This window comes from Hirundo rustica, chromosome 4 (assembly GCF_015227805.2).
Source record: "Hirundo rustica isolate bHirRus1 chromosome 4, bHirRus1.pri.v3, whole genome shotgun sequence".
NCBI lineage: Eukaryota > Metazoa > Chordata > Aves > Passeriformes > Hirundinidae > Hirundo > Hirundo rustica.
In genome coordinates this window covers 73657019-73684722 of record NC_053453.1, presented here as the reverse complement: position 1 = coordinate 73684722, position 27704 = coordinate 73657019, and the positions used below count along the sequence as shown (strand labels likewise).

The following is a 27704-nucleotide window of genomic DNA, read 5'->3' as shown; positions in this document are numbered from 1 at the left end:
CGTTGACAACTCCTGTTGTTTTACCTGGTAAATAAAGTGTTTCCCTCAAACAGCACCAGGGTTGGTTCTTTCTGAGGGGACAGTGGAAAGAAAACATGCCAAGTAAATACAGGCCAAGTTCATCGCTAGTTCAGGGACAGGAGCAGCTTGGATTTCTCAGGGCTGGGTGGACACCCTGTGGGCTGCAGTGGTAGCAAACTTCTGTTCAGCCTCTGTCCTGTATCTTGTAATTTTTTTTAAAATAAGGACAAAGCCTGGAACAACCTCTGCTGCTCTCCCATCTGCCTCTAGCTTGTCCTTTCCCTAATTTAGTCTGTGCAAAACATGGTGCATTCAAAGAATGAAATTTCCTGAAAAATCTTTGATCATTTTGCTTTTTAGACAAGTTCATTCCTCCGAAGGAAGGCTACTGGGTAAGGAATACTAAATATTCTGTTCTCTGGGTTAATCAGGGGAGAACAGGATATTTCAGTGCTAAGTCTCTTGGGGATCAGCACCACCACTAGAGAAATGCCCAAGCAGTTAGGTGTTGAGGGGAGGGAGCAATGGCAGGAGGCTGGGATGTCCCTGTCCTTGGAGAAGATGTGTCCTGGCAAACAGGGGCTGATGTGGCAGCCAGCACTCTCTGCAAGGCACTGCTGACAGCTAAGCCAGGAGATAGGACTTTTCAGAGACATTTTTTTCTTTAAAGACCTCTCTTGTCCTATCTCATTATTGCTCTCGATACCTGACAGCTGGGGCAGGGACTGGAAAGAATTTGACTCCACACAATCAGTTCTTCCCAGATGAGAGCTGTTCTTGCAGCAGGGGGAAGATAGAATGGTAAGAACAGGATGTGTGACGTTTGTTTTTCCCCATCTTTGATGCTGATGGCAGCGCTCGAGTCTGGTGGGTAAACTGAGCTAAATTGGCACTCTCTGCTCGGATGCTGCTGACAGCAGGAAAAAGCATAACTGTGCTTAATGAAGCCAGAGACTGTGTTAGCCACTCAGGGAGGATGGGGAGAAGCCTTTCCCAGGGGCTGCTGCTCCAATGGATTTTCACTAGGTCCTTCCACATGTTGGATATGAGGCAAAATTAAAACACAGGGTTTTCTGTCTTTTTTATTCCCCCTTCCTCCTTGACACCTTTTCTTGAGCAGAGTTTTCTACAGATTTCTACGTTTACAAGTTTCTGTTGCATAATATCCAGTACACAGTTTAACGCTCCCAAGAATCATGTAATATCTTTCTGTGAAACAAGTTTTGCTGGGAATATCCAATGGTTTTTGTTTCCCAAGTCGTGGTCTCATACTGTGTGTTAACTCATTCTTTCTGGTCATAATTTAATTAGAGGCTGGCAGGTTGACTTTTTTTGAGTACGTGTGTGTTCTGAAAGTATTCCATGGTGACAAAACATAGTCCGAGCTATTTAACAAGATCCTGTTGAGATGAATGCAGTAAGAAAGATTATTCTTATTTCCTGGTCTGAACTGAGAGGACATCTTGCATTTTATGTTAACCGCCATGCTTTGCCTGTTTCTTTTTACAGATCTATTTTGTCATACTGTTTACTGTATGTGCCAAACGTTTTAAGTTCTTTGCATGGAGTTTGTGTGATGTGCAGTGGGTAAATGACCTTTAGATGTTGCTGTGCAGTCTAAATGTACTTGACTTACATGTCGAATACACGTGTGTACAGGTTTTGTTTGCTCCAGGTGTATTCGATGTCTGCTTCTGCTATGTTTTGGGGAGGATATTCTAGAATAAATCCTCACATAAACATGCAGAAGGTATTTTATCCCTCCATGCAAGGCACCTGCTTCCCCAGCCAGAGGGCCTTGCTCAGCTCTGAGGGTTTCTCCCTAACTCTGGTTTTGCTTTTTCATTCTCCTCTTCTGAACACCCCCTGACCTTTCCTGATCCCGCAGCTGGTGCCCTGAGAGCTGCTGGTAGCAGTGGGTAGAGAATGGCCCCACTTCTGTCTTTTTCCTACAACCACAAGAGTAATGTTCCTCTTCCACCAGTGCCAGCAGCACATGAAAGAGTGTGAAGATCCTGTAAATGAATTATTAGGCAGCTGCCTTGAGTCCTGGTTCTTTGAGACAGTCCATGTTGTTTGTCCTTGCTGCCCACCAGAGTTTCACTGGTGCAGCTGGGGACAAACTGGAGGCTCCTGCTGGAATAACTCATCCTTTGGACGCATTGCTGGTTATGACCCAGAAATCAGCGTTGGGGGAAGCTTTTACACCACAGCAGGCGTGTTTTGAGTGACCGTCCTTGGTCTCTTGGGTCGCTTTTGACCCACTGACTCGCTCGTTTCGTGGCATTGCCGGCTGTGCCTCCTCTGGGTGACAGAGCTGCAACCTGTGTCCTGAGGATGTGCAGGGCTCCTGCCGGTCTTCTGCTGCCACCTTGTGACATCTCTCCACTGGAACCCGGGATTTTTCCTGGCAGAGCCCACCACCTTTGCGCTCAGGGCTGCTTTGAGCTCAGTGTTTCACCGACTAGAACTGGTAGTGCCAGCGGCTCTGTGAATTGTACGTGTGTTTTCGAGCTTCAGAGGTGCCTTCGAGCTGGGTGGGTGGTAGCTGGGGTCCCTCCAGAGGGCTGGTTTTGGCAGATTGTGCACTCAAGTGAGCTGCCTCAGTTTTGGCTTGCAAGGGCTCGAGGAATAAACCTTTGCATCCCCTTTGATGGGATCGCTGTAGGACTCGGTATTCTGGGATAGCCTTGGATGCTGCAGGCACTGAAGAGAGCAGTTCAAAGGAATGGCTGTCACTGCCTTGTTTTCAATGCCAGAGCAGTCAGGGTTAAAGTAAACTGAAAATGGAGAGCCTCTGCTGAGGCTGGGAATCCCCAGGAACCCAGCCAGCCTGGTTATTAATCGTTTCAACCCTCTGGAGCTGCTTGCATGCATTTTGCTTTGGAGTGACGCTCTAGAGCCTGGGATGAGAAGTGGAACAATGCAGTTGTGGATGAGACTTGAGGAAGTTTGATGAAAACATTTCTTGACCCAGAATACAAATAGACGCACGTACTCCCCATCCCTCCACCCCACAACGTGAAACATTTCAGAATTTTATTCAGGGATGGAGTTCTTTGTTCTCAAAATACTGGGAGATTTGACAGAAGTCATACAAGACCTTCATGAGTCTTCCTGCTTGGAAACATCACAATGTTTTCCTACTTAACAGAGCAGAAAACAATGATGAAATGTCAGATAGCAGTTTGTACAATAACAGCTGGTAGATGCTGATTCAGCAGTGACCCTGCCTGAACATGAACAGGTTTTACCCTGATGGGTTTTTTGGAGCTCAAATTTAAATTGTTAGTGTCCTCCAAAAACACGTGTAAGGGAGGCTTTGTGGCTGAGCTCCAAACCTGGCCTAGTCTGATGTCTCAGCTCAGAAAAACTTTATTAAATTTGCTGTCTGTCTCAAGAGATACATACTTGCTCTTGTGTGGGAAATGTGAGGAAAACACAGGTTTTTGTGCATATCAATCCCTTCAATGAGAGAGGCTCCTTCCCTTTTCTTCTGTGTTGTTCATTTATTGTCTTGTTACGTATGAGGAACTGAAGGAATGTGTAGGATGCAAACATTCATGCAGAAAATATATCCACTTTTATGAATAACGTAGCATCATAGCCTTCTATCTATAAAACCTTTGTGTGTGTCTGTGAAATTTCTGTTGGAATGTATCTCTTTCAGATTGACTTTTTTGACATTTAAAATGACATTTCAGGCTGGCCTTGCACAGGCTGGCTCTTTATTAACTTTCAACTTAAAGCTTTTGTTCCTCTCTTTTCTAGATAGAGGAGCGAACAGAATTTTTGAACAAATCCGCTCAAAAGAGGTAAAGCATAGAAAACCAGTAAGTTCAGATCAAAGGGCAGTGTTCAAGTGGAGAGAATGATAATTCTTGCTTTTCTTTTTTTCCCCCCACTTCCTGCAGTGGTATGAAGCCCACCCAGACTACAGCAGTTGTCTCAAAGATTGACAGTAGACTCGAGCAATACACAAGTGCAATTGAGGTAAGTTGCTTCCAGGAAATGGATTTAATGGCTTTGGGGCCTTTAATCAGCCTTTGTTTGGCTGTTCAAGAGTTGCAGGGGTTTTTTTTTGATCACAAACTCTCCTTTAATGTGACTTCAAGAGCAAAATGCTTGAGGCACATCTGAAACCAACATCTAGAGATGGATCTAAACAAAACCTCAGATCTGTGTCTCCCCTTCCATGCTGCAATTTACTCTGTTTTGTAAGCTTGCAGTAGCTTTGGAGGGTTCACTCAGCATCTTGAGTGACATTCACATCCTCTGCTTGGCTGATGAGAGCTCTGTCAGCACGGAGCTGATGGTCATCCTGAGCAAAGCTGGCCCAGCAGTTTATTTAGGAGAACAAGGAGCTTGGCTCTGTGCTGCTGGCTGCCACCTCACAGTGGAATTCCTTGGCAAAGACATACCCTGCAGAGAACTGGTTAAGCAGGGACAAAGGGGATGTCAAAATCACATTGAAATGCAGAATTTGACCCCAGGTGATTTTGAGAACTGTGCCTAAGAGCCAGAACTGAGGGTTTTTTCTCTCCATAGCCCAGGGTGAACTAGGAGACTGATACCACTGTATCAGCTGCCATCTGACTCAAAATATTTCCTTTGCTGACTTTCTGATTTGTCCACAAGTTGCCAAATCTCACTTTGCAATTAGAGAGGCAAAGCATCACTCTTACAGGTTCTTAGTCTCATAAAATCTACTATGTGTAAAATGTGCAAGAATTTTGAAAAGAAGAAAAGAGGACGGCCTGGCGTTTTTAGTAACCATGCAGAAGACACATTTCTCCCCAAAACTCCCACCCAATTCTTGGAAAGAACACCTTGTTTCAAACATACTGTTACTGCTGAGATTTACCCCTGGAATGTGGAGGTTCAGTTGTCTGGGGCAGATGGGGCAGAGTCTGATGCTCAGTGACAGAACAACCTCTGCAAAAAGATTTCTCTAGCTTGGTCCCTAAAAGAGCCAGGCTTCCAGGATCCAGGTAATACCCAAGATTTTAAAGCCTTGGAGCAGTTGTGTGCAGAGCTAAGGTTTGCCATGGGTTTTGGAAAGGAAATAAACCTAAAAATATGTGAGTGCCATTTTCACAGCTGATTGTATCAAGGGTGCAGCTGCAAATGGAAAAGGGGAGAGAGTCTCAGAGGCACTTCTTGAGCTGGGCACTCCTCATCTCTGCATGATCAGGGCTAGAACCACACAGAGATGCTGCATTCACCCTGCAAATCCAGCTCCTGATGCCAAACACTTTAATTTACCACCTGTGAGAGGCTTGCTTACTGTTAATTTAGAAATTACCAGCCACAGAACCCAGGCTGCACACTGACACACACTCGCAGTTTGGCCCTCGCCCTGTAAAAATCTTCCAAGTGTGTTTTAAAACACAACTGAAATGATTCAGTTCTTTATGAGCTCCTAATGAAGGCCCTTTAGGCTGCCCATTAGTTCAGCAAGAATCAGAGCAGAAAATGCTGTCGAGGTAATAAACTTGGGAACGTGGGAATGGGCAGGGAAGAGGTGGCTGTGGGGTGGGGAAGGGTGAGGATGAGGAACCAAACATAACCAGTGGCCCCGATTTTTTTCCCCCAGGGCACAAAGGCTTCGAGACCAGCCAAAGCTTCTGACCTTCACGTTCCAGCCGAGGGCGTCCGTAACATCAAGAGCATGTGGGAGAAAGGGAACGTGTTTTCATCACCTTCTGGGACAGGAACACCAAATAAGGTATGTGCTTAATTTAACCTATTTATTATAAAGAATGGTGCTCTGGACCTGGCCTGGCATTGGTGCTCCTGTGAGTCGGCCTTGTGTGCTCCTGTTGGCATCGCTGGTGAAGAAAATCCCAAAGGAGCCTGAAGACCTCAGAAATCCACAAGATGGTGTGGCTGCAATATTGAGCAGAATGGAAGAATTTAGTGAGCTACTGAGCTCAGTTATGAGACATTCCAGAGCCACATCAGATAGCTTAGAAAAATACATCTGGGTCGTTCAAGCAGAGTACAAAGAGATTCTTTGAGCAGGGAAAAATTCTTTTGGGGAGCAGAAGAGATTTGAATAGGCAGGGTACTGATGATATTTTCTAGAAAGTATTTGAGAGACCTTTATCTTTTCTGTGTAAATCCTTAAGGCAACATGTTCTTTCTATAAATTGATGCGAGTTGCTGAGCGTTTATCATAGGCAGAAAGACGATTGAAGCGGGTTATTACAGATAGTAATTACATTTTAGTAATTTCTTCTAGCCTTTTAAAGATTTAATGTTTTAAATTTTAGGCCAGAAAGTATAGTTTTTCTCTACTGTGTACTGTTTCTGAAAAAGAAAAAATTTAACAAGAGAAGAAAAGTAGATTTTAACGGATGTCTCTTCTTTTAAGCTAAAGACTGGGAGTTTGGGCTTGTGGTAGAAACACATGTTTATGTCTGACGTTTATTACTGGGGTAGCAGTAAAGTGGAGATGTTTTTTGTCAGTCCATGTAGATAATTTTTGAAAACTAGAGGGCAGCAGCACTGTGTAATTCCTAGGGAGGACGCCTTCAGAGCACACAGGATGTCTCTGAGCAAGCTGTAGGCTCAGTGAGGATCCCTGTGTTAAACTCAGGTTTGGCTTTGCTTTTAAACCTGAGCCCTGGTAAACAGAGCAAAAGCCATTCTGAAAGCTTTCTGACGGGGTTTTATCATTTTGCAGGAAACTGCTGGACTGAAGGTTGGTGTCTCCAGTCGTATCAACGAGTGGTTGACCAAGACCCCAGAGAGCAACAAATCCCCTGCTCCAAAACCTTCTGTAAGTAAACTTGGGGCAGCCATCTCTGCAGCAGGTGGGTTCTCTCCTGGGGCAGGCAGTGCTTCCTCCACCAGCTGATGGCCTTTGCAGGGGCTCTGCTTTGTGTCCTCTTGGAAGCCCTCTGGCTGCTGGCTCCATGGTAGTCAGAAAACAGGGAGAGGAAACAGGGCAGCTCTCACCTTAAAGCTCAGAGAAGCACTTCTCTGGTAGAGGAGGACTTTAATTTACCACCTGTGAAAGACTTACCCTTAATTTACAAATTACCAGCCACAGACCCCAGACTGCACGTTTACCCACACTTGGAGTTTGGCCCTCGCCCTGTAAAAATCTTCCAAGTATGTTTTAAAACGCAGCTGAAATAATTTACGTTCTTTATGAGCCTAAATGTAGCTCCTAATGAAGGCCCTTTAGGCTGCCCATTAATTCAGCAAGAATCAGAGCAGAAAATGCTGTCGAGGTAATAAACTTGGGAATGTGGGAAGCAGCAGGGTGGGAATGGGCAGGAAGAGGTGACTGTGGGGTGGGGAGGGGTAAGGATGAGGAACTGGAATGTAAATTTCCATATCGGAGAATTGTTTGTGATGTTAATGATTCAACTTCAGGATTTTGTTAAAGAACTGGCTTCCTCCCATACTCTTGTGCAGTGTTTTTCTGCCAGTTCACCTGCCCTTTCTAAAAAGTGCAGCCTGAAATACTTTCTCAATTCACTCTCCTATTTGTCCTAAAGAGGAGTTTGAGACTTGCAGCATTGTCCCCTACAGAATCAGCCTCCAGATTTTTTCTCTCTTTCTTTTAAGTTGCATCTTTTAGAGAATGTAAAACTAATCTCTTGTTTTTCCCTCAGCCAACTGTTTCTATCTATGTCTTAATTTCCCTCTTTCTCAATAGATTGTTCTTTCTTCTTTCAATGTCTCTGCTTGAAGGAACGCGCCCTCCTCCTATTCTTCTTCTTTGGGGGTCTGTTTGCTAAGTTGGTCAGGTAAACCTGTTTATAATTGACTATGAAGGTTTATATACATCTATAATGTGTGATTTTGACTTTTGTTTAGTCAGGATTAATCAAAGGGAAGCCTAGAATTTCTCATTTAGCAAATAACTTCTTACCCCCATCACATTCCGCCAAAGAAATGTTCAGAGTTTTTGTGACCATCAAGATTCTTGAATTCAAGGCAGAGCAAATATTTCAATTTTACAGTGGACCGAAATCACAGATCCCAGATGATTTCAGGACTATGGAAATGGCTTTGTGGTGATGCCCACTGCAGGTGGCTTTGTGATAAGGTCACAGTTGGTTCTTTCTTCCTTCCTCTGGTGCTACTGCGCTCCCTTTTTAAAGTGCAGGATTGGCTTCAAGTTTTACTCATCAGCAACCCTGTGTGGCTGCAAATCATGACCAGCTCCTGAGGATCTCTGCTGGGTGCAAATACCCCTTGTAGGCATCTCGTTTCCATTCATCACTGAGCGTTTTGCAGGTAGAAATTCCCACGTGCAGAAAACCTACCTCGCTACGTACAGAATCCTGGAAGCCACGCAGGACTTGAACACTCCTGGAAAGGAGAGTGCTTATGCCCAAAACTGAGACTCTTGTTTGCCACGCACAGGGGTAGATATCAATCCATCTGCGCAGCAGATGTCATTTTCATTTGCACCCCTCCTTTTCCCCAAGAAGAGATAATTGACATTTTTATGGAGTTTTGATTAAAGACTCCACAATACACTCATTTTCTGAGAGTACTACTAGCCTTTAATGACTTTGTCTCATCTGTTTTGGGATTTTTCTGTCAGGCTAGTGATTGGCACATCCTAAGGTTGCAAAGGATGCAGTGGAAATTAAAATGGATGTGAAGGACTACAGTGATAAGTGCTGAAATCTGTATTTACGGATGTAGAGTAGGGTCTGCTTTTCTGTTGTATTAAAAGTCCAACTCTATTTTTTACACATTTTTTTAAAATGAAATACTTTGATCTAAAACAACCAAGACAACCTACTTTTGAATTCTCCTGTAGCAGAAATACTGCCCCGGAAAAAAATGTGGTTTTCTTCTGCAAAAGATTGGAATTTTTTTTTTTTTTTTTAAATCTGATGGTGCAATAACTCTTCACTACACTCCCTAGGTTTATTATACTGAATTAAGACCAGTCTGTGCCATATGAAATAGATGCAACAGGATTCTTTTTCTGTCTTAAAACATGGATATGTATGGAGTTATTTTGTGAAATTCTTTACAACTGATAGACAATATAACATTTACCTCTGGTGGATGTTCCTCACCTTCTCTTGTGAGGAAGCTGCATTCTGACCTTTTCTTTAACAATGGAAATAAACATGAACTAATGTTGGTTTCTGTTCTCTGACATTCAAAACACAGGATTTAAGACCAGGAGATGTCTCTGGCAAACGTAACCTCTGGGAGAAGCAGTCAGTGGAGAAGCCAGCTGCTTCTTCTAAGGTAATAACACTTCTGGGCAGCTTTTAGAGAATAATACTCTGTTACTAACCCACCTTTTTATAGTAAAAGAAAGTACAGTGATATTCAGAAAGCAGTGTTATGTGTAGATATCTGTCTTTTGCACAGGGTTGATTTTTTTTTTTTCCCCCCCTGTTATAAATAGCAATGTTCTCCTACATGGGATTTCAGTAATGGCTTTTTGCTTTTTCAAACAGGTATCAGCTACGGGGAAAAAATCAGAGACTAATGGTAAGTAATGCCATAATGCATACATTGCATACATTTTTCTGTAGTTTAATACATATTTTCTTGAGTTTAATACATATTATTACATATATATAATATATTATGCATAATATCATATTATACATATAATGTTAACATGCAATATTATGTGTATTGAATAAAATCATGCATACAATATCTGATTATATACATGTAATAATACAATGCAAATATTGTAGTGCCTGCTACTCTATAGAAACATTCCCACATTTTTGCATAGGTGTACCTGTGTTTTAAAATTCTGCAGCTGTTCACCTTGATGCCAAAACCACCTTTTTGCCTTTCAAAAACTCCATTACAGTGTCATTGAAACGTGAACGGCTGAGAAACTGCTTTTGCTGGAGCTGTGCATTGGTGTCTTTTCAGGGCAAAAACACTTATGCTGTTGTCATTTTGAAACCACTGGTTGGTGAAACACAACCTAGTTTTACAGAAAGAAATCAGCAAAATAGCCCTCTTAGCTTTTAATTTTTATTTTGACCTAAATCACTCCAGATAAAGCCAGTTAAACTAATTGTGTGGCTAAGAACCAGTGGGGAAGAATGGAAGCTCACTGACCAATTGAATAGATTTAAGGATGCTTTGCTTCAATTCTTCACTAAAGAGTGAAATGATCAAATAGAGAAAAGCTCTTGGTTTTCTACTCTTTCACATGTGCACGCACATTTTTAGTGGTTTTATGTAGAGCCAGAGGTATGGTACACCCATGAACTTTTCTTTTTGGTTGAGAGTCGTGCAAAGCAGAATTGTTTTTGCTCCTCTTGTCCTTTTTTTTAAACCGAAGTGCCAGGAGAGGGATTTTTGAGCTGGCTCAGTGTTTGTGCAGCTATGCTCCTGTGGGAAAGTGTTCTCCACGCGCAGGATCTGTCCCAGCAGAGGGGTTTAGCCACTGCTGAGCCTCTCCTCAGAGGCTGAAATCCTGATTTTTGTCCCCCTCAGAGCCACCCCAGCAGATGAGCGGAGCAGCACCCAGCTCGTGTCCTGCCTTCTTACCTGTTAACCTAGAGAGCTGTGCCTTTTCTGTTCTAGAGATGTGCTTGGGTCGTTTCAAGCCATATTTAATCTGTCTCTTTCTCAGCAGGTTTGAGACAATTTGAGAAAGAACCGTAGAAGGCCACTAAAGACGCTGGACCAATCAGTTTGGGAAAAAAAAAAAAAAAAAAAAGGAAAAAAGTGCTAAATTGTTCTTTTTATATTTATGTTTATTTACCAAAATGTCTTTTTGCATTATCCCAGTTAAAACCATGTATATTAGCACTGTATTTAATAATCAGTCTAGACATTCATCAGAATAGTACTGCCTTTGCACAAGAGCCTTTATTCCTAAAGAAACCCGTGCTGTGAAATATATTATAGACTCTCCTACTGACAGTCATAAATATGTATCTGAACAGTGATTTCAGCTGGCATTAGAGAATGTCAACCCAAAACGCATGTAAAGTAAAGTTGCTTGCGAAAGGTGTGCAGTAAACCTTTAAAAACAATGGTTACTTTTGTAATTCAGAAGTCTTTTTCTTTCTGCACTTTAGACTAAGGCATGGAAGAAATATCTTTAGTTGACAATGTAATATTTTCTGTAAGTTGCCCATGTCATGAGAAATACTGCATCAATAACGTGTTTTAATTTTTTTTTTGTTTTATACTTTTTTTAAGTATCAGTTTCTCCATTCTAGTTTAAGTTAATACCTAAATTTGGATGATTATGTTAGCTGACAGCGGTACTGATATTTCTTTTTGTTGTTAGTGATTAGTAATTGAATGCAATCTAGAATATATATACACACATAGCTTTACAAAGTTTAGCCTAAAGGCACTACTAATGGTAGAATGGCTTTAATATGTGCTAGAGTATTATATTTAGCAATAAACATACATAATTAGCCAATATCACAGCTTTAAAAAAAAATAAAGACAAAATCACACACTTTTCTATAGTAAAATTTCATAGTTGTCATTAGAGGTATGGTGAGATAAGTATTAAAAAAAATTTAAATGTCAGTTGCCCAGTAATGGGTAATTAAAAAGAAAGTATAGTTTTTAAAAGAGGAAAAGGTAAGGGTATAGAGGGTCAAAAATAGGTCACTTGTATAAAACCTTGTAGTTTAATTTATATAAAACTACCATAATTAAAAAAGAAAAAAAACCATGTAAACAGAGTTGGAGCTTGTTTCAAATGACTGTACACTAAACCTTGCCATCCATCCGTGCCGTGCACCGAAAATGAAGTTAAACCTCTATCTTTATGACGCTTCTTTTTACCTCCCTCTCCTGAGTATCTCATTTACAGGTGTTTCCATTTGTATATAGTAAATACGTGGCCACGAGACGTCAGCTTGGTTTGAATTTACATGCCATGCAGTTTAGCATTTACATCCTGCAGTGTATGGGCGGCATCAACTGAGCAGCCCCCGAGCGTGTTGTTAACAGCTTTGCTGTGCCTTAGAACCCCCAGTTATCACCACTCCCACGTCTTAGAGCATCTGGCTTCTTCCTAGCGAGGTGCAGTGTTGTATTTCAGCCCAAAGCCGGGCTCCCCTGCTTGGCTGGAACATCTTGTTTACATCTCGAGATGCACGAAGCTTTCTGTAGGGGGTGAAACTGTGCCTGACGTTGTCTGTGAGCTGTCGTGGTTCTTTTTTCTTTTCCTTCTTTTTTTTTTTTTCGTTTGTTTGTTTGTTTGTTTGGGGGTTTTGTTAACACTCCTCTGAATCTCTCAGATACATCTGATAGCTGCAATAAAAACAATTTGTTCAAACAATGTGTTCTGAAACTGCATCTGCAATAAATGGAGTATTTCCATCAGCAGCCCCGTTTGCTAATGAGTAGGGATGGGCCAGTTGTTGTTAAGTGGGATAGGAATTGTGCTGAGTCCCCCTGAGATGAGGTGAAGAACCCCTAAGGATATCCCCCCTGAATGCCACAAACCAGCTTGGCTTTGACCTAGCAAAATCTGTCTGAAAATATTTAACTGTGTGAGGCTCTCTCAGGGTTTGCTTTGGTGATTTTGAAGACGTTTTTTCCGTGCTTTCCTTAGATAAAGCCAGCCTGTGTCTGAGTGGAATATTCTGGATGCTGCTAGCAGAGTTGCAAAAATCCAAGTTAATATTTGAGGCTCCCAGCCTGATGCTGGAGGCAGCCCTTGAGTTCAGCTGGCTGGATTTTGCTGTCAGTTATCCCTGCCCATGATGCTGTCTTCAGCTTTCCCACTAATCACACAGGAGTTCCGATTCGAGGTATTCAGAGGAAGGGCTGTGTGAGGCAGCAGTTACAACTTTGTTCTTTAGGCCCCAGCTAGAGCATAACCCTCTTTTGAAGAATAAGCCACAAAGTGATCTGTATGTCCTCTCCTTGTACAGAAATCATAGAAGCTTGTTTCTATCTGTATTAAAATCTGTAAAACCCCAGAGTTCAGAAAAAACATGCCAGACTGTATAAAACAATTTAAGGACTACGCTGATCAACTTTTGTTCTTAATTAAACTTTATTCATATAAAATTTTTAAAGCACTAGAAATAGACTCTATAAAAATCACAAATATACAAAAAAGCATTGTAATTAGAGCATTCTTTGACAGTGACTCATGAGCCAGTGTGACTGGCCACACTGGAAGTAACTTACAAAAACTCCATCTAAGTCGCTATTTTTTGTTACACATGTCTCTAATTAAGGAAAACCAGATAAAAAGGAAATGAAAAGACATTGTCTTTTTGCTACTAATCAAAACCAGATTTCTGCTAAGCATCTTTACGAAAACCCCACCCTTTTTGTTGCATTCTTACATCAGTTAGTGGTTTCCTCCTTAAAAAAGGAGGAAAAAGTAATTATTTTTGCTCATATAATTGCTCATAACAATTACAAAGCACAGAAGAAATGAAGATCCAGCTGGAGAGTACTTCTAATCTGGAAGGAGTGAAATGGAAGTCTTGCAGGGGCCACCTGCCTTTAATACTCTGCTTTGAATGGGTAGTCCTTGTGGTTGATAGCTCTGCAAAGAGAAAGACGTTGTTATTCAGGCAGTGCAGAAAATGCCATGAGCAGCATTTCCCCGTTGCAGTCCCTCCCTCACTGCCCGTCCACTCCAGTTCTGCAGCTGTCAATGAACTGAGCACAGGCTTGTGAGAAAACCCCTGGAACACCAGTGTTCTTGAGGGAACACTCCAAATGAAATCTCCCTCCTGAAGTTCCAGGACGTGCCTCACTGAAGTTTAGAGTATGAGCTCTCCCTGGTTTTGGTCACGTGTGTTTTCAAGACAGAGGGGTATGAAAATACAGACAGAAATAGGATGAATGGATAGTAAGGATGATGAGGAACGTACTGGACCACTGGAACTGCCCTCCAGTTCCTGTTAAAGCTGAGGATGACATCCATCTCCTTTTTAGACAGTTCAAAGTCAAACACCTAGCAGGGAGAGAAAAAATAAAAGCTCTTTTTAGTTAAGTTCATGAGTTGTTAGCTACTAAGTGTGCTTCATGCACTTAGGACTTGAGGTAGGAATGCATTAAGCACAGTTAAGCAATCCTCTTATTTCTCAGGCAAGTAACAAGCCTTGAAGTCACCAAGACAGTCCTTTTCTTGCTGAGGTGCTCTTCACAGCAAGGTCTCACATTTCTGGGTGGCTGAATGCCAACAGCAGTGCACTTTGTGTTGTAAGGCACACAGAGAAGACTTCAGGTGCTCAGGATGTGTCCCAAATACTGGAACTGGAGGGAGATTTTCTGCTACAGGAGGGGGCTGCTGGGTATCAGCTGCAAATAGTTGCCTCACAGTTAAGAGTTCTTGCCAGGGGTTGATAGGAGGAATAACTCCAAACCCTCTCACCATGGACTGAAAGCAACACAGGTCTTGTATAAGATGCCACACCTTATGAGCAAACATGCAGCTAAACGTCACTGCCAAGTGAGACAAACTCTAACAGGTCTGGTGTTTGTTCACAGCTTGTTCCTTTGCACCCTAAGGACTTGTTAAGCTTTTCCCCAAGGGCAAGGCCAAACCTGGGGCTCCCTTTCTGCAGCAGCAGAGCTCAGACAACCCTGGGGTATCCCATCTCTCTCCTAGCAGGAAAAAAATGCTTTTCCCCAGGTGGTCTGGTAGTGCTGAGCCTCAGTCTTCAAATCCCTGTGACTCAGGTGCTGCCTGGAAACACAGAGGGGTGTGGGTGCCCATCCTGCACAAAACCAGGCAGCAGCATTTCCAAAGGGAACTTCACCTTCATGTTTTCCTCAACACGGTGTGGTTTGTCAGACTTGGGGATCACAATGATGTCTCTTTGGACCAGAAAACGGATCAGGACCTAGGAAACAACAAGGAGCGTGAACACCCAGGTACCAAAAAAATCTATCCAAACACGTTTTGTGGATTTTATTTTTTTTTTAATCTACAATTTATTCTTCTACACCCATATTCAGTCTTTGGAAGACCACCCGTTTGCACACAGGAGTTTGATACGCCAGGATTTGCTCATGTGTTTTCAGCAGACTGGTAAACTGTACATTTTTCTAAAAATTTTTTAGATTTTTCTATGTTGTTTCTACATCGTGGCTTTTGCAGGATTTGTTTTGTTTCTGTTTAGGGTAGTGGCAAGGGGAGAAAAATTATGATGCTCTGGCTTCTATTAAATGAGTGCTCAGACTCAATGAGCATAATGACACTGCAGATCACTTTGGGCTTACAGGTAAGTACCTCGACAAAGGTTCAGCTTTTGGAAGTCCATAAAAGGAAAAAACATATTTACGGAATTTAAAAGTTCCCCCCCCCCAAAAAAAAAAAGAGAACTGTTGCACACAGCGCTTTCATCCTGCTCTGCTTGTCTTAAAATATGTTTGTCTTTGATTACATGTGGCTTTGGGTGAAGTGCAGTTTCTGCACACCTCAGGCAACAACTGATTTGTGTGACTAGCAAACCAACACAGAGAAAAAATAATCTTAAATGATCAAACAGCTTTCAATAATTTTTTGTGAACATGAGCAGATTGGAGGCAATCAAATATGTCTCCAAATTACAAATTATTTCTCTTCTGAAGAATAACTTAGCTGGAGAAAGGAATAAAAATTCAGGGGGGTAAACACCTGAGGTAAGCACATGCCATTGCTGATCAGTCCACCCCAAAACTTGGCACTCAAGACCTCCTTCAGAATAGCTGAAAATGTTTATGAATGCTATTAAAAACTTGGGCCGAATGAAGAGTCAAGTCCAGCCCCATGATAATGTATCTCTAGAGAAAGGAGCATCTGCCAGGACTGGCCTGTAAGACATCTGAGGAGGAGGAATAGTTTGCTCTGACAGCTTACCTGGGCAGGCGTTTTCTGATGTCTAGCTGCAATGTCTTTAATCTTGGGATCGTCCATAAGTGTGGGTTCCCCTGGCTTTGCCCTGTTCAAAAAACAGAGATAATTTAGTTAACAGTTAATTTTCTAATAATAATGGTAATTGTCATAGTTCAGCTGTGCTGTTCTGTGTACAGGAAGGCTGCAGAGCTCTCTTACCATGGGCGGTTAGGAGAGCCCAGGGGGCTGTATGCAGTCACAGCAATCCCTTTGGATTTACAGAACTTGACCAACTTCTCCTGGGTCAGGTATGGATGGCATTCCACCTGCAGGCACAGAAAGATGGTTGATAAGGAGGTCGATAAAAAAGCAGACTCCCCTGAGCTGCAGAGCATTACATTTTAAATCCACTTGGGTCTCAGAAAACGTGAAGACTTGACTTCCAGTACCATGATTCAAACCTATCCTACAAAAAAGTTATTAGTGTCATAGCAGCATCTAGAAGAGAAGAGAGATGTCTCATGCTACATATTACCCACAGAAAGCAAAAAAATCGATGAGAAGAGTGAAAGTGTTATCTGTGTGGAATCTGAGAAATGAGCCTTCCTGGACTACAGCAGGGCTGGGCTGCAGCTGTCACAGGGGCAGCTCAGAATGCCTGAAGTTTATTTTCTGCTCTCATGCACCCAACTTCTCCTTGTCTCAAGGAGCCTCTCTGATTCCTGAAGGAGCTTGGGGAGATGATCTGAGCTAACCTGAGGAAGAAAATTAATATTGCAAGCAGATGTTTTGGGTTAGATATCCTGAAAGGAACAGGAGCTGCCACAAGCCCTGTGCACACCAGAGCTTTACTGCCAGCCATGGTGACAGGAAAAACACGTAGTTAAAACGTGTAGTTTTTTGTAGTTAACAGTAGTTAACTTACACTGCTGGAACCCTTGAAGCTGGGAATTCCAGGCTTTCTGTGCTGCCAGGCTCTGACCCCCAAGCAAACACTGCACTGACCTGAGGCCATGGAGAAGGCTTCCAAAAATTGAATGACAGCACTGGGATTATGGGTGTGGGGTTTGAATAGAAGTGTGTGATATCACAGGGTGGAAAACTCAGAGTTTAAGGGTTTAGAATACAGTAATACATACAAAGCAAGATGGAGGATTTAGGGCAGAGGCTGAGTCCTTCTTTTTCACCTTGTTCTTCATGGGTCTGGGTGGGATTTTGTAGTTGGGTAGAAAAATCCACATTGTGGGCCACGGGTGGTTGGTTATTGGTTTAAAAGTCAAAATAACCTAGGTGTCACCTCATAATTGGACAATTTGTGCTTAAAAGACCTTGTAGAGAGAGAGAGCCACTTTTCTACTTTGTTAGCTGGAACTCACAACTTGTGAGACTGTAATGTAGATAAGAATTAATAAACAGCTGAGTCAGAACATGAACTGTGTCTCTCGAGCATTTAATCCTGGCTCTAACAGAAGAAAAGAAGATAAAAACCCCACAGGCAGTGTGGGGATTTCCCAGGATATTCCCCACCTGGATGAGGTGGGCATTCAGCACCCTCAGCTGAGTGCAAAGAAGATGCACGTGGAAGAAAATCAGAAGCTGCTGCTGTCCTGTGATTACATTTGTGAGGTATGTGGTGAGAATTTGTTATGTAATTACTGGACTCTCCAACCTCCTTTCTGTAATGAAGTTGAGTGGTTTATTTATTTTATGTTGAACTAAATGAGGAAGTCCAATGCATCCCTGTCTAGCCCCATGCTGGTGCAGAAACTCAGTGAGGATTTTGCTGAATATGTTTAAGATTACTCTAAATATGTATTATATAAATTATATATTATTTATATGGGACATGTATATTTATCTATTATATGACTTTAGGTATACTCTAATTATATATATACACATGCACATTCTAAATATATTTAGGAATACTTCTAAGTGGAAGGCTCCAGCCTCATGGAAAGGGGTTGAATCTAGATAATCCTTAACGTACCCTCCAATCCTAATCCACTCTACTGATTCTAGACTGCAAGGTTAGCTGAGGAATGGAAACAAAATTCTCACCTGGTTCATTACAGGCTTGTATTTCAGCCCTGGCTTGTTCAAGATTCTTTCAATCTGCTCATGGTTGAAGTTGGAGACTCCAATGGCTTTTACCAGGCCAGCATCCACCAGCTCTTCCATGGCCTAACAAGTAAGGACAAACAAGAATGAGTTGGTGGTATTACTGTTAAACTGCATTATTTTGTTTCTCTCAAGCTTGTGGCCAATGAGCAAACAGCTCACGTCAGATTAGATTACATAAAAGTATCTGGGTTAATAAAAGAAAACAGAATCCTAACTGTATGAACGCCCAGTAAATTAACAGCCACACCTAGATTAATCTAAAGGGCTGGTTCTACCATTGTGTGTATCCAGATATTTTAGGAACAGCGCCTCCAGTGCTGATAGCTTCCTTCTCTTTAGCCTCACTACAAACATCCCCTTCTTGCTCCCCAAAACAGGAGACACAAGCAGCTGTCTGGTTGAAATACAATTTTGTGTGGCTGTCCCTCATGCCCAAACATATCCCTCAATTTCACTCTGCACACAGATCTCTGCTCCATCTTTAGTGCTGCTCTGAAGAGCAGGTATTGACTTACCTCCCATGTGTCCAAAAAATCTGTGTCACTGGGAATACTGTGGCCCTTGTCATCCAGAGGATGCAGCTCCTCACCAGCCTGTGAATTCAAGGCAGGTAATACACAGACTTTTTAGCTGTTGAATTTCCTACAGTGTACAAGCACTCTGGACTGCATTTACAGGCAGCAAGTTAGCAGGCTGTTTAAACAAACTGCATAACTAAAAATGATGCATGTGCATTAGTATTCTCTTCTGGATGAGGGCCATATTTTGCAAAATCAGTCCCTGCATGCAAAGGCTGTGGGGATTAGTGATAATTGTGTAACTTCTGCAGATCTGGAGAGAAGGGAACAGACACCCCCCAGTCCCTTTATTCTCGTTTCTTAATGATTCTACAGAGATGCAGACTGGGGAAAGAAACACATTCCTGCTGTGCTGTGCTTCATTTTTCACAGCTGGTCACTTCAGGCCAAACCAACATCCCCAAAACTCTGGATGTCCATGCTGTAACCACCATCCTGTGCTGGTTACCAGGAGACCCAGGGGGCTCACACCCACATCTCATTCCAAAAGGCATGGAAAGGCAGAGCCCAGTGCTAAAACACACCACGGCTTTAGTGACCAAATCCTTGCTACCACCAGGATCAGGGAAGAGCCGAATGAGCCCCACATCCCAGCTGTGTTAGGAAGATCACAGCAAGGATGAGAGAATGCACAGGTAAGGAGGAAGGGTGTGGAGAGCAGGAATACCTTGAATCCCATTGGGAAGTGCATCAGGTAGAGGTCCAGGTAGTCCAGTTGGAGTGCAGCAAGGCTCTTCTTGAATCCCACCTTGACCATGGACTTCTCATGGAACGTGTTCCACAGCTGTGGGAAGAGACCAAGCCTGACTGTCACTTCACAAATCCCACAGGGCAAACCAGGGGACAGAAGCTTCTCACTTGGAGCTCTGGGAGGGAAACTCCCTCCCCACTTAGGTCAGTAAATGATGAAGATGCAACATTTCACTGCTAAGGCAGGACAACCATGCCACAAAGCTGGCTGTTAGGATTCCCACTTACGAGAATACATTCTCAGATATAAATGTAACTCTCTGGCAAGTGCACCTGACACAGCGAAGCTGTTAGCTGTTACAATTATTTTTTTCAGCCTGAGTTTTGACTGATGAGCAGCTCATAGATGCCTTCTTTCTGTCCCTTTTAACTGTCCACATTGAGAACAGTTGTCAATTTTACTTCATTTTTGAAATCGAGATTCAAGTTGTTTAAATGGAAGAACAAGTATTATTAAATGAAACCATGTTCTCTATCAAAAACAAAGCTTAACGTGGAAAATCTTAGTTATGCTCAAAGTTTTCTGGTTTTGCTGGGGGAAACCCCAAGCGATACATTTATTAGTTGAACGGTTCTTTTTGGTAAGGAGCACTTCTGGGACAGGTGGATGAGATAAAGGAAAGAAGAAAACACATATAAAATACTTTGTTTTCTGTTCCCTTTCAGGATTTCCATTTGCACATGTTTTCAAATGCCTTGCTTAGCACTGATGAATCCAGACAACTGTCTTTTTTTATTATTACTAGTTTTTTCCCTTTTATCTTTCTTGGGTGTGTCCCACTGAACATCCAGTATAATTGACTTACTCGATGTGAGGGAATGATTCGACCAGTAATAGCTGTGATATCTTTCCTAAGCTGTCAGCAGTTCCTAATAAAGCCAAGTCCAAATTGCAAATACGGGATGGACACAGCAAGAAAATCATGAGGTGAACGTCAGAGAAGGGAATGATGTTACTTTACAGGTACAACAAGGGTTTCTCTGCAAGAAAAGCTAAATGCCCCAAGGATCCTGCGTCCTTGTACCTTAGTGACAATGAAGAGGTCTTCCCGTTTCACAACTCCCTCCTTGATCTTCTGCTGGACCGCGTTCCCTATCTCATTCTCATTCTGGTAGAAATAGGCACAGTCGAAGTGGCGGTAGCCGGCATCGATAGCATACTTCACCACCTCTTCCACCTTTCCCGGGGGAGCCTGAAAGCGAACAGAAGCCAGCCGTGAGCTCTGCCGGGGCTCCGCGCTGTGACAGCTCCACACAGCCCCTTCTTTCCAGCCGCTCCTGCGCTTTCCTCATCCCCTGCGTCGAGCTGAGACCCACGGAGTTTCCAGGCGGAACAGCACCCATTTATTTCTGCAGGGCACGGGCACAGAGCTGAAAGGAGTTGGTTTGTGCAAGGCTTTCAGCTCTGCCCCTGCCAGCAGCGCAATATCCACCGGCATTTCCCCTCTCGGCTCCCTGTGCCGCCACAGGAGTTTCTCCACTTCGCCTTCCCCAGACCTTTTCCCCTCACACCGCGGCTCCATCCCGGGGCTGCCAGCCGCTGCCGCTCGCTCTTTTTGGTTCGTTTCTTTCACTTTCCCTATGTATTTTTTTTTTTTCCTGCCTCCTTCCAGCTTCTCCAGCCCCTAATTTATATATATATATTTGCTTTTCCCCCCCCCGGCCTGTGGCTCCCCGCGGCCCCCCCGCTCCTGGCAGCGGGCCCGGTTACACAAGCTCCGGCCATCCACCCTCACGCAGGGCACCGGATCCCGCTTTCAACGGGGACGGCTCCTTTTCTATTTTGTCGTTTTTAAACTTTATTTCCCATCTCGGCATCTCCCGCCGGATTCCCCCCCCCCCCCCAACACACACACCCCTTCCCTCCCGCGCCGGTACCTGCCAGGTGCCCAGCCCCAGAGCGGGGATCTTCATCTTGTTGCTGAGCTCCACGCAGGGGATGGCCATGCTGCCGGTGTGTGTCTGTCTGTGTCAGTCAGTCTGTCTGTCCGTCCGTCTGTCCGTCCGTGGCTCGCAGCCGGCCCGGGCCTGCCCCAGGCCGCTATAAGGAGCGCAGCCGCCGCGGCCCCGCCTCGCCCCTCCCCGGGCCCGTCACAGGCGACACACGCGGGGGATGCCCGCCCGCCCGCCCGCACGGAGAGGCTGCGGAGGGCTCGGTGATGTTCCTGGTTCTTTCTTTTGGGGATGCGGTTCATTGTCTGGGGATGAGCAGAGCGAGAGCGAAGGGCTCGGCAGCGGGCCTGGCGCTTCGCACGCGTTCTGCTGAGCGGCGGTGGCATCGCCGCCCCTGGAATCCCCGGGAAGGTGGCACCTGGGGACATGGGCTGGGGGCAGAGGTGGCGGTGCTGGCTCCGGCTGGACTCAGCGAGTTTGGGGGGTCTTTTCCAGCCCTGGTCATTCTGTGGTACTGATGCCTTGGGAAGGCTGAGCTGGAACAGAGACTGGGCAGAGCTGGAGAATAAAGTAGGGATTAATTGAAAGTCCTCCAGGATCCACCTTGGACAGGACAGAGCCTGGCCAGGGCTACACCCAGGGTGAACCCAAAACGGTCACAAAGTGGACAAACAGTCATGAGGTCTCACACTTTGATAAGTTTTGGGCCATTTGCACATTGGGGTTGAATTGTCCAGTTCCAGCTCCAGGTTGTGAGGTCCCATCCTTCTTGTTCCTCCCTCCAGCCACCCTTTTTTTGTGTTTTTGGGCTGAAAGCTGTCCTTGGTCCTCAGCAGGAAAAGAATTTATTTTGTCTACTATGTGAAGAGAGCTAACAGTTAATATGAGGCTCAGAACTTACACCCCTAGGCAGCACGGAATCTGAAAAAGACGAAAGTTAAAACTGAAGGCATCGGTACCGCAGCTGGGAGAGCCTGCTGGCTGCCAGGAGAATTCCTCCTGAAGCAGTGGGTGTCCACTGGAGGATTTTCTCACTCTCTAGTGGTGGCAAATGGGCTGAATTTTTCATATATTTTCCTCAAAACTATTAGGCTCACCTGTTTTTCACAGGGAAATTCATTAAAAGGCGACGTGGCTTTACCTTTTAGCTCATTTCTGTCCTTACAGAGGGCTGGGCTCCCTGCTGGACCATCAGTCTGTGTGAAGGGATCTCTCCCCTGGCCTCCAATTGAAGTTTCAGCCAGTGCTGGTAGGGTGTCAGATGCTGCACAAGGGATTGCTGATCACAGCTTGTCGGAGTGCTTTAGCCCAAATAACCCCCTTGCTTTTTACATAGGGATAAAAAGTGATATTTAAAGGTGGCAGGAGACTGTGCAGTGCCTCAGAAATCAGAGCCTGGAGGGGCTGGGCTGCTTAGCTGGCAGCTGCCTGGAAGAGAAGAGGCTTCACGCCATGAAGCTGGTGTAAGTTCAGCACCCTACCTCGGGCATCTCACATGTCACGGAGACTTTTGTGTTTAGTTATCACAGTTGGGGTGCTTTGCTGCTTGAGTCTACTTTTTTCCTTTTCCTTATGTTCCTGTAAACTCCTTCTCGCTCATTGCTGATCCCTGACCACCAGTTTAATTGCTGTGGAAGTTCCACTGGTGTCGTCCTGTGACTTGTACGGTGTAAGTGAGAATTAAATATTTTATGCTTAGACTTTTAATGTTTGCCTATCAAAAAGTAGAAGCATGAATTATTGAGCCCTTAACCATGATGTTTGATGTGATTTGTCAAAATTTATTTGCATTAGTTAGACTGCTTTTATGGGGCAGTATTTTCAGCTGGTAAATGCATGTTCTGGGTTTAAATATAAACAAAATGTCTTCCTGCTCTCCTTGGCCTGGTTTCTAAGCCATTGGCTTAACCAAGCTTTGTTGTCATCTTTCTGTTGCCTTGGATGGCATCACACGTTTCAGAACGGCAAAACAAAACAAATGGATATGAGGTGGAGACAGAGAAGCAGGGAATCAAATTTTTCGAAGTGGCTGGTAACTCCAGTATGGTCAAACTAGAGCAGCGAGAGGAGTTGTCTTCTATTGATAACAAATATGAGAAAACACATAGATCAAACAACCCCACCCCAAAAAAGGAAAAAGACAAAGCTACTGTGAGAAGTGTGATGAATTTGTTGACAGAAAAGAGAGAAAGACCTACCCCCCAAAAAAAAAAGAAGAAAAAAACCAGAGAAAAGCCTGTTGAGATTTTATAAATTTAGTAATGGTATGTTGTTTTTAAGGGACACACAATTTTTCTTACACTGATCTCCAATTACATTGAAAAGATTTTGTACCAAGCCTATGCCATATCCATATTACTTATTTTGTATTAAGGCACTTGGGTGCTACAGCAGTAGGAGCTGACTACAATTATGTGGAGCATAGACTCGGAAATGCTGAGTTTGAGCTATTAAACTTACCTTTAATTGCAACAAATCTTGGTCTGGAAGGTACAAACTCCACATAATTGCCTTTATTTTTTTTACCCATTTGTTTAACAGAGCCATCAACAATTTCCCTCCCTGTAAATCTTTATTTGAAGACATTAATGATTTTGGAGTGAACTTTCTGCAGGCCAGGGAGGAGCCGGGAGAGGTTTTGGCAACTCAGCCACAGCATGGGCTGGCAGAGGAGAGCTGCTGGAAGGACTCTGTTATGGGTACAGGATATTTTGCTCAAACATTTTTTGTTCTGATTTCTTTATCTGCGTGGAGAAAGGCGACTCATTCAAACCCATATAAAACCCGACTTTATGAGGGTTTAAAAGGCTTTAATTACTTTTTAGCTGCTGTTATTTGCTGCATGCAGTGTGGGTGGTGGCTGGGTCCCATTCAGCTCAACTTTTTGACTGAGTCATGGTGACTTCACTCCCTGCAGAGCCTGGCGTCTCCCTCGGGCACCCTGCCCTGCTGTTTCATGGATCAGAGCCTGCAGACACAGGTGGTGACTTGTCCATATCCTTGTTAATCGTGCCCATGGGTCGCTATCGCCTGCCTGGAGGTTTACTTGTGTCTGATTAGGAGTTGTCCCTCCTCTGCAGGGACTTTGCTAGAGATTAATGGTGCTCCTTTCTTGATCAGATTTTGCTGAAATGCAAAAAATGCAAGTCCCTTACGTGGATGGCCCAATGGTATTGGGAGTGTTTCATCTGGACAGAGGCATAGAACCACTAGGGCTGGAAAAGATCTCCAAGACCATCAGGTCCAACCTTCAGAGATGAAAGTTTTCAGGTGGAAAAGCCCCAACGTGAGTCCCAGCCCAGCTGTTAGGGTTCCTTGGGGAAACAATGTGCATTATTTTCCTGAACTAATGCTCAGGAGTCTGTCATGAGTGTCTACATTGCAATGAATTGATTGCAACAATAGAGAAACAACAAATGTTGTTTTTTTTTTGAACTGTTAAGAAGGTAGGTATTGCTATTTATGTTTTAGTAAAACTTGGTTGTTTTGGTTTTTTTTTTTTTTCTGTGAGTCTAAAGGCATACTGGGAACCTTTTCCGGATATGAAATGGGTGAAGACTGAGACATAGCACAGAATGGTGAGATGGACAGGGAGCTCTAGAATTCATCTTGATCCTCTTCCCTGCTCAAGCAGGGCCACCGAGAGCAGCGTGCTGAGAGCTGTGTCCAGATGTGAAGCACCACAAAACCTCTGGGCAAACTGTGCCGATGCCCAGTCACCTCTGCAGTGGAAAAGTGTCTTATAATGGTTAGAGGGACCTTCCTCTGTCTCCCTTGGTGCCATTGGCTGGGCACCACTGGAACAAGCCTGGCTCTGTCCTCTTTGCACCTTCCCTTCAGGGATTTGAAAATAATTTGAAAGGATTGTGTATGCACATTGACAAGACTCCCCCTTGAGCCTTCCCTTCTCCAGACTAAGGATCCTCAGCTCTCTCAGGCTTTCCTAACAGGATGGGGGATGTAATCCCTTAATTAATTAATCAATTTAATTTAATCCCTGTGCTTTGGCTGAGTCACCTCCCTGTCATGCCCTGTGCACCTCCAAACTGTGGGTGTGGGCAGGGAAAACGTGGCTGTGCCGTGCAAAGTCTAGCTGGCTCCGTGCAGGATGTGACCATTTTGCAGGGGGGCTTCTTGTAGGATTCCTTGTAGGGTGCTTCTTGTAGGGTCAGCACATCCCAGTTTTTTCCCTTTTATGCCATACCCTGTCACAGTCTTCAGCGTGTTTCTGATTTTTTGCATACGCTCAGCCTGTCTCTAAAAACAAAAGTAAGCAAGCCCCAGTAACTTAGAGCACAGAAGGTCTGCTTTTACTTTTCTTAGATATGGAGCTGCTTCTGTCAGTCTTATTTGCACGATACCATGTTCATGGATTTGGTAATGTCGGTAGGAAGTGGTACATCAGCAGTGAGGATGTTTCTTTGTGAGAAGGACATTTGTGGAATGCTTCGATTGATTCCCCCACACCGTGATGTACCCAAATTTACCAGCAAGCTGTGGATTTTCAGTGCTTACTGAAATAATTTCCCTGCAGCAGCTGCCTTTGGAGTGGGTTGCAGGACACCGATTTTGGTAACACCAAAGTGAAACTTTTCACCAAAAAATCAGAGGGCAAGGTTAGAAATTCATTGGAGAGAATCACCAGAGCTATGTCCGCTGCATCCCAAGCTATGTCCTGTTCCTCCAGTGGCACATTTGCTCCCCTCTCTTTGGGGCTGCTCTACAGCCTTAGGGGTCCCTGTGAGGTCCTAAGTGATGCCTTTTGAGCTCTCCTGGACCACAGTGAGCTGTGACAGCACCTTGCTGTGAGTGGGATTCCTCTCAGAGCTCGTGAACCCTCGAGTCTGTGATCCTTGGAGAGCCAAAAGCTGATGGCAGGGCCTGGGCTGATAACTCCATTCCTCCCCCCACTGAGAGATGCAGAGACATGCAGTGTGAGCACTTCGCTGCCCTCAAGGGGAATTTTTAACAGGTACCTTTGTACAGGTAGATACAAATATCTCCGTGTCTGCATGTGGGTTGATTGAAATTCCCTCCCGAGCACAGCAGCAGTGGTGCTATCTGGAATGTGTAATGAGGTCACTCTGGTAATTGTAATAAATCCCGTTGAATCACTTTATAAATATTAAATTAGTCAATAATTAAGTGCTGCTAAGCCCTTTTGCACCCTTACCCTTTGCACCATTACCCTTTGCACTTTTTTGCATCCCATGTAAATTATTCTGAGCTGACTCTAATCTGATTTTCCCTTTGTGTTCTTCACCTGCATAGTAAATAATGGAGTCAATCTTGCCACCCGTGACATCTTTACAAATTTATGTTAAAACCTGCTTTCACTGATGCCTTTGATTCTTTAAGCAGCCTAACACGCTCATTTGCCACATCCATTAGCACATAATTTAACTCTTCAGAAGAGCCTGGAGTTAAATCCTGGAAGGGTTTTCTCCAGCTCACCAGTTGTGCACTCCGATTGCTGCTCGTTCCTTGCTTTTAGGGCCTTTCCCCTCTTTCTTCCCTCCTCTGGACGAGCTCTTCCAGTGCAGGTGTTTGAAAAGAGCTGAGGCAACACCTTGGATCCAGATAAGAGCCTTGGCAGCTTGGATCACCCGAGATTAGCCATACAAAGGAAGCGGGGCTGGCTGCTCATAGGTGTAGGAAAGTTGTGATGGATGAGGAGATGTCCTGGTCCGGCAGCAATCCAGCTCTTTGCACTCTGAAGTGTTGTTAGAGGCTCTCATTTCTGAATATAAACAAACAGATCTACCAGGGTGGCGTCCAACAAACCACCTGAGCAGATATTTGCATTTAGTGACCGGGAATAGTTGATTCTGAAATGGGGTGGGTGATGGCTCACTGTCGTCATTGCTGCTACGAGAGAATTGTATTTAATTTATTTAATGGCCTGATTAAAATCGGTGCTCTTGTGTCAAGGAGGAGGTATGTTAATGTTGGGAGGGGTGAGTTAAAAGCAGATGGGTGATTGTACATGTGCTCAGGTGATTCCCTGCAGATGGGAATAACTCTTGACAAACCAGTGTGAACAGCAGGCCAGTGATCCTCCAGCATGGACAGGCTTTAACCGTGCCTCTGCCTTTCTGTCTCCTGCCTCTGCCCAGGTGCTGCTTCGGGCATCCCCCGGTGGGAATTAATGTTCCCTTTGTGTTTGAGTTCTGAGTTAGTGGCTGTCCCAGCTGCCTGGGCTGACTCACACGTGTAGAAACGGCAAGTAACCACATTTATGTAAACAGAGTTTGTTTTTATTATACCGTTACACTCCAAATCCTTTTTTTTTTTTCCCCTCATTTGTCTACAGACTCATATCTCACAGCAGAGTTTCCAGTACTGTTGGTGCTTATGGGTGAAAGGGAGGAGTTCTGTAACTGTAAATCAGTTTCCAAATGGAATTTTACAACCTTCTTTGGCAAGAGGAGAGAACCATGTGCTGAAACCAGTTCAGCCATGTGCCGAAACCAGTTCTGGGCAGGTATAGTGACAATTTTATTTCTTTTATTCAGAAAATCAAATTATTAACAAAGCTGAACTATGCTAACAAT

General features: G+C 43.9%; 2 protein-coding genes across 14 annotated transcripts in view; one reads left to right on the top strand and one right to left on the bottom strand.

The window, feature by feature from the left end:
- The window catches only part of CALD1 (caldesmon 1), a 212820-nt gene extending 201045 nt beyond the window's left edge, over positions 1-11775 (top strand). For 9 of the 13 annotated variants that reach the window (XM_040061880.2, XM_040061885.2, XM_040061878.2 and 6 more), the window contains 7 exons: positions 3793-3836; positions 3936-4014; positions 5618-5749; positions 6710-6805; positions 9175-9255; positions 9471-9504; positions 10619-11775. In XM_040061880.2, coding sequence (XP_039917814.1) covers positions 3793-3836; positions 3936-4014; positions 5618-5749; positions 6710-6805; positions 9175-9255; positions 9471-9504; positions 10619-10650 — 498 coding nt within the window. In that variant the 3' untranslated portion in view covers positions 10651-11775. Of the gene's footprint in view, positions 1-3792; positions 3837-3935; positions 4015-5617; positions 5750-6709; positions 6806-7693; positions 9154-9174; positions 9256-9470; positions 9505-10618 lie in introns of those variants that run through there. The other 4 variants (XM_040061889.2, XM_040061883.2, XM_040061890.2 and 1 more) reach the window with 2 other exon arrangements.
- Positions 11776-13002: 1227 nt separating this feature from the next.
- Positions 13003-21313, bottom strand: LOC120751625 (aldo-keto reductase family 1 member B10-like). Its single transcript, XM_040061740.2, has 10 exons — positions 21136-21313; positions 20283-20450; positions 19175-19291; positions 18445-18522; positions 17867-17989; positions 16025-16131; positions 15830-15911; positions 14748-14831; positions 13857-13939; positions 13003-13525 (listed from the first exon to the last, which is right to left on the bottom strand). The coding sequence occupies exons 1-10, from the start codon at positions 21202-21204 to the stop codon at positions 13483-13485; spliced, it is 954 nt and encodes a 317-aa protein (XP_039917674.1). The 5' UTR covers positions 21205-21313; the 3' UTR covers positions 13003-13482.
- Between the last annotated feature and the right edge of the window lie 6391 nt (positions 21314-27704).